Source organism: Oreochromis aureus, linkage group 9, assembly GCF_013358895.1.
Source record: "Oreochromis aureus strain Israel breed Guangdong linkage group 9, ZZ_aureus, whole genome shotgun sequence".
Taxonomy (NCBI): Eukaryota; Metazoa; Chordata; class Actinopteri; order Cichliformes; family Cichlidae; genus Oreochromis; species Oreochromis aureus.
The window spans coordinates 35,194,796-35,201,499 of record NC_052950.1 but is presented as its reverse complement, the minus strand read 5'-3'; the positions used below and the strand labels follow the sequence as shown (position 1 = coordinate 35,201,499).

The following is a 6,704-nucleotide window of genomic DNA, read 5'->3' as shown; positions in this document are numbered from 1 at the left end:
TGTACACACAGGTGATCACACACACAAACTACACCCTTTTTGGCTCCTACCTCAAAGCACACTGTGCGCTGTCGATCTCACGTGCTGCACAATAATGTTTAATATTTAGTATTTACTGTCATATTCCATATATCATTGTGATGTTGTTTATTACTCTCGTTTTCTTCTGCTTGCTTTCTTTTTTTCTTTCTCAACAGGTGATCCAGGTGATCGATATATGTATTTTTGTCTGCTTATTCTGTTGGTTTTGTTTTTGCCCTTTTTCCCCGTCCCTCTTCTCAGCTGGTTTTCTTTCCCTCTTTCTTTCTCCCCTTTCTTTCCACCAGGCAAGTCTGTCCCATATTCAGCAAGTGAAAATAAAATAAACAATAAAAGGTGAATCAAATGGACCATTACGGCAAGGCTGGGATGGTCCATTTGGTAAAGTAAATCCGTTGGGCATCTTTCTTCGCCTTTTAGACAATAATTCTGATGGCAAAAGAACCAAACAGGACAGGTTTAAAAAAAAAAAAAAAAAAAAAGATACCAATAGAGGCAGTGATCAGATTCACTGGTTTGATGAACACAGTTTTATTGTTGTTTCATTTATTTATCTGACTACTGGAAAACAATTGTTTTTGTTTTAAAGGTTTTCATTAACATCTTTATCACTGTCAGTTTTACAACCTTTTGCAGACAGACATCAGTCATAGCCATCACACCAAACCAAAGAAGTAACGATTAAAAAGCTATTAAAAAACAAAAACAAAAAGAGAGTTCTTGGCCATCGCTCGTCTCACTAAAGAAGAAAAGAAGAAGAAAGAAAGGAGAGAAAAAAAAAAGATATAACCCACAATTACTTAGGTACACGAGAACAAAGGGACAGCAAGTCAGTTTCTTACAGAGGAAGAAATAAATAAATAATTATACTGCAATTAATTTTAAGCAGTGTGTAAATATTCAGAAAAACACGGAAAGATACATCACATCTTTATACATTTTATTTTTCATAGGATTCAGTTAATCTTTAACATACTGCCTGGATGAAAATGACTGAAATTTATGACTTAAAATAAAAGTATTTTTACTGCAATGTAGAAAAATGTAGGTTTGTCTCTTCATGGAGCAAAACACACTCACATCCTGGAAGAAAACAAAGACCACTGAAAACTTTACACATGGGTAAGAATATATTTAATTTTCTAAATACTGCCTGTTTAAAAATAACACAAATTTATCAATTTACCTTTTTTGCTGTAACATTAAAAATTGCAGGAGGGGTTGTGTCTTTGTTGAGCAAAACAGACTCACACAATATTGTAAGACAATAGAGCCAATTTAAAACACATTTCATGTGAGTTACAATAGAAGTGGCACAGCACTGACACTGATAATTACCTCACGATGAACAACCAAATAAACAGTAACAGGTCTGACAGTTTGACCCAGAAGGTGAACTCTTCTGACATTTTGCTTTTCTTGTGATCAGATGATGGAGTAATGTTTGCTCTGTATGCTGTTTGTGGACACAGCCAGTGAAGTTTAACTTGCTAAACTTGTATTGGGATAACTAACTCCATAAGCTAAGATTTTGTGATCGCGGCTCAATTGCTTCACAATATTCATGATCTTCTCTTAAACTCTTTTCTTTCCATCCTGTCTTGCAGCTCTATTGTCATCATCCTTTCCTGAGTATTGCCCTCGCTTTGAAAAAGAAAGAAGGGGCTCAGAATTGATGTAATCCTCCCCCCACCTTCAACCCAAGTATGTGTGGTAGTCACTGCTACCACACATACATGTCCTGAACCACGCTCACATACTTCTCTGTCACTTCTGACTTCATCATGCAGTACCACAGTGCCTCTTTTTGCACCCTTTCATGGTTTCACTAGATCTACAAAGACATAGTGAAGCTCTGACTTTCTCAGGAAATTAAAGCTGAATTCTGTGAAGCCTGATCTCAAGCTTTCTAAGTTTGACGCAGCATCCAGAAGAACTTTTGTTCAGATCCCCTGTTTCTCCCACTGTGTTCAAATGAACCCTGTCAGGGTAATGTCCCATTGGTCTGCCCCTTTTCTCACAGGAGGACACTTTGTGGGTCTTTTGATGCCTCAATAGACGTTTGTTATGGAAGAAAGACTTTCCACACTGACCACACACAAATGTTTTAACTCCAGAGTGGGTGAGCTGATGTGATTTTAAGCTTTCAATCTCAATAAAAGCCTTTCCACAGTCACCACATACAAATGATTTAACACCAGAGTGGATGAGCTGATGTGAGTTTAAGCCAGTCTTTTGAGTAAAAGCCTTTCCACAGTCACCACATACAAATTGTTTAGCACCACTGTGGATGAGCTGATGTCTTTTTAAGTGACTAATGTAAGCAAAAGACTTTCCACACTGATCGCAGCTGAAAGATTTCTCTCCACTGTGGATGAGCTGATGTGATTTTAAGTTGCACTTAGAACGAAAAGCCTTTCCACACTGATCACAGCTGAATGGTTTCTCTCCACTGTGGATGAGCTGATGTCTTTTTAACCTATCAATCCCGATAAAAGAATTTCCACACTGATCACAGGTAAAAGGTTTAACTTCACTGTGGACGCCCTGATGTTTCTCTAAGTGATATCTATCCTGAAAAGACTTTCCACACTGATCACAGACAAATGATTTACCTCCAACATGGATCATATAATGTCTCTTTAAGTGACCTTTCTGAGTAAAAGACTTTCCACACTGATCACAGTTGAAAGCTTTAAATTTCGTGTGGACGACCTGATGTGTTTTTAAGCTGCATCTCTGAGTAAAGGTCTTTCCACACTGATCACAGCTGAATGGTTTCACACCGGTGTGGATCAGCTGATGTGATTTCAAGCTACCAATCTGAGTAAAGGTCTTCCCACACTGATCACAGCTCAAGCTTCTGTCCTCCCTGTTGGCGCGCTTGCGTCTTCTGGGCTGCTTCATAGCAGGAAAAGTCTTTTCCACAGATAAACAGTTTCACCATCTGCCAAACGTCTCAGGTGCCTGGGGACGCTATGCTGTGGTAAATATTTGAAGTGAGCTCATTTTGGGGATAAAAGTAGTAAAAGTTCAACTTGTGAATAAAATATTGGCTTGTGTGACTTCAAAGGTTTTTAGTTTTAACTTTGTTCAAATTTGAAGAACATCAAACTTACAATGTGCAGTTCAGGTTGTATGTGTGAGAGCTGTACAACCAAATGCACACTGACTCAGATTTCCCTCTGATTAACCACGAGGGTGTCACACAGTTATCAAAGTCTGCAGACACTGTCAGCTGCAATCAACACCTTTTATTATAATGCACAGGTGAGTTATAATGCATCTCCACTAGAAGATGGTCCCCTGTTATCTACTTTTTCACAGGCAAGCGTGGGCGAGAGTCTACGTAGTCTAATGCCTTCATTTTTCAGGGCCATGTCCACTTAATACTACACTATACGGTTATATGGCATTTTAGTTAATATAAAGCATAGAATTGAGGCACTTCGAATAATTTCACCTCAACACCTCCTCCCTGGAGATAAGGAGAAGGAGTCTCACTATCTGCCTAATGTCTCATGGTGCCTGGAAGTGTCAGTCCAACTCACTCACAATACCCATCTGTGTGTGTGGAATAACCTGTGAAATACATATTTGATGTTTTCCTGTATGTAGAACAAAGTTGCACAAAATGGTAAATGTATTTATATAGCGCTTTATTAGCCCCTAAGGACCCCAAAGAGCTTTAGATATCCAGTCATTCACACATTCACACACTGGTAATGGCAAGCTACGTTGTAGCCACAGCCACCCTGGGGCGCACTGACAGAGGCAAGGCTGCCGAACACTGGTGCCACCGGGCCCTCCGACCACCACCAGTAGGCAACGGGTGAAGTGTCTTGCCCAAGGACACAACGACTGAGACTGTCCAAGCCAGGGCTCGAACCGGCAACCTTCCGATTAAAAGGCGAACTCCCAACTCTTGAGCCCCACGATCGCCCCCAAAATGTACTATAGATATTACTAAAATGATATTGTCAAAACATATGATCAACACATAAAATAAAGAAATCTCCATCACAACAGTTAACAGCTTACACAAGAAAAGACGTCAGAAAGAAAATGAAAGAAGAAAAGTGGAAAAGGAAAACAGAGCATTTTTAATGATGTCATGCTGAGCCTCTTGTCCCGATTGTTTTATGTTGGGCTGAGAACAAACAACCGATACTCACATCAGGTCCAGTCAACAACAATTATGTATTAAGCACATATGTGGGAGACGTACACGATACCACCCTCAGTGTAGTCCAGTAGATCTCAAAGAGGAAGGACGAGAACGTCTTTATTTAAAGGGTTGTACACGCCCAAGATGCGTGAGCAAGTTACATATCATGCATCAGCGACAGTTAGCTGCATCTCATTTTACAACACTTAGAATGCTGTTTCGAGACCCTTTCACCCCAGCTGTTTCCTGTTGTTCGTTATGAGGCCCGTGATCATGTACGCCACATCCTGAGTACATCCTGTTCTAACCGCCCCTGTGCAGGAACGTATGCAGTTACAAGCAAAACACTTCTTTTAATGTGTTTTAGTTTAAATATTCTTTTGCTTCTTGACTGACTGACACTTATTGAAATACTGCTACATGTATATTTCCCACAATCTCCACATAGATCACTCCACAGACATCACCTTCATATGAAGGGAAACAGAGAGTTTATCTCAAATAATAAAACATTGACGTACTGAGGCAGACAAACAGAGAGGCTAAACAGAAGGCAGAAATCAAACCAAAATGAGCTAAGAGAGAGACCCTGTAGAAAATGATAAAGTTAAGCAACCAATGTAGTTATAACTGACTTACTCTGGATCTCCTCTCAGACTCAGGAGGGGCGAGCGGGCCGGCTTTGTAGTTGAGTCGGACCAGCAGAGACAATGGGCTCACTGACCTCCACTCCCCAAGTCAGTCACCACGAGGACAAGTTCTTTGTTTAGAGATGATTTAATCCAAGCTCACCAACAACATCACTCAGCTGTCCTCGTCAGAACTAATAAAATAAAAGCAGTTACATTTAGAGACGTCAGTTTAATAAACATAAAAATATTGTTCTTTTAGCCTCGCTCATATTCTGTAAAGATTAAATGACTTAAATCATCACGTGGTTTACAAAAACACATTGTTACCAAACTCAGCAAACAATTGCGCATCCAGAAATAACTGTTTTATCTCGTTTGACATGGAAACTTAAAATTACAAAGACACACTGAACGCACCTTCCTACCAGCTGTAACCTAACAGGAGAACGTACGTTCGTCTTCGCAGCTGCAATACATACCTGACAAAAAGCAACGACCATGCCATGCACCTACTGCTTCATAAATTGGATTTAACACAATACTTTGATGTGGGTTCTTCAAAAAGTGCCAATTTTTAAAACTGCGATAAGACACAGAAAAGTCCAAGGTACTAACACATTCTTCTTCTTCTTCTTTTTTAAGTTTTATTGGTGGTTTGCAAAAAGTAAAATGGTGCGTTACCGCCACCAACTGGTATGGAGTGTCGATCCTCAAGCCTCCCCAAATGTTTACTCTGTTTTAAAAACTGGAATAGGGCCTGATAAGACTCACGTCTTGAGTCCTTTGCAGTAAATCAATAAGATCCAGTTTCATTTTTATGTTACTGAGGTTTTGGATCAGTTACCTTCTCTCCACCTGATATTTCTGACAGTGTAATCTAACATGTTCTATAGTTCACCCTTCTCTGCAGTAATCATGTTTCCCTGTCATGAATAGTTTTGTGTTCAAACCAGTATGTCCAAACCTTATTCTAGACATGACCACCTCCTCGCTCCTACTCCAAACTGTGCTTCTCATTTCTCCTGCTCTCCTTTGAATGTTATTACAAGCATCGTCCCCTCCTTTCTTTATCCATTGTATTCCTCCCTCTTCTGAAACCACTTTAATGTTTAGATATTTATCCTTTATTTTCCATGTAATACATTAATTTGTCATTTATTATTCGCTCTGTGATTTTAAAGATGTCAGATGTTAAAGCTATGAGTCTGTAATTTCCTGGATTTGTATCATCCTTTCCTGGTTCATGTATGGGCACAACCACAACCTCATTTTTAAGGTGATTTGATAAGTCATCCGTATCTTCTATCTGTTTCAGTAAATCCCTATTCTCTATGATGGCATTTCTCTTCCTCTTCGCCCTGCTTCTCTAATATTGCCTGAACTGTGGATTTTAACAAACGTTTTGCCAACACATTTGCCTTTTCCTTATTTTTCACTGCTCTTGCCTCTCCGTTCCTCAAGATTGGATATCCATACTCCTCTTTCATTCCATCCATCCTAAACTGTGATTCCTCTTTAATATTTTAAAAGCTTTATTTCCAATACTTAATTAGTTTATCACATTCCTTTGTCCACAAAGGTAGGACCTTCTTTTTTTTTTTACCTTCACTTTTCTTTATACCATACCATACCATACCATACCATACCAGCTTTATTTATAAATCACTTTAACATAAAACCAGGGGTTACAAGTGCTGTATATATACAAATAGATTTTAAAAAACTAAATAAATAAAATAAAATAAAACATGTTTGAAAGAAAGTTGAGTCAACCCTTAAAAGAGTCTCAAAGGCTTCAGCAGATAAATATGTTTTCAGATAGTTTTAAACTCAGAAAGAAAAAAGATCTGCGTTACGTGTTACTG

At 38.9% G+C, this 6,704-nt stretch overlaps 1 protein-coding gene across 1 annotated transcript; it reads right to left on the bottom strand.

Annotated features, from left to right (window-relative positions):
• Window positions 1–962: 962 nt before the first annotated feature.
• LOC120441888 (gastrula zinc finger protein XlCGF8.2DB-like) lies at window positions 963–3,803 on the bottom strand. The gene has a single exon (XM_039617375.1). It carries the CDS (start codon window positions 2,944–2,946, stop codon window positions 1,912–1,914), a length of 1,035 nt encoding a protein of 344 aa, XP_039473309.1. The 5' UTR covers window positions 2,947–3,803; the 3' UTR covers window positions 963–1,911.
• Between the last annotated feature and the right edge of the window lie 2,901 nt (window positions 3,804–6,704).

Coding starts and splice junctions, on each gene's coding strand:
- LOC120441888 (XM_039617375.1), bottom strand. CDS start 2,946: ATGAAGCAGCCCAGAAGACGCAAGCGCGCCAACAGGGAGGACAGAAGC.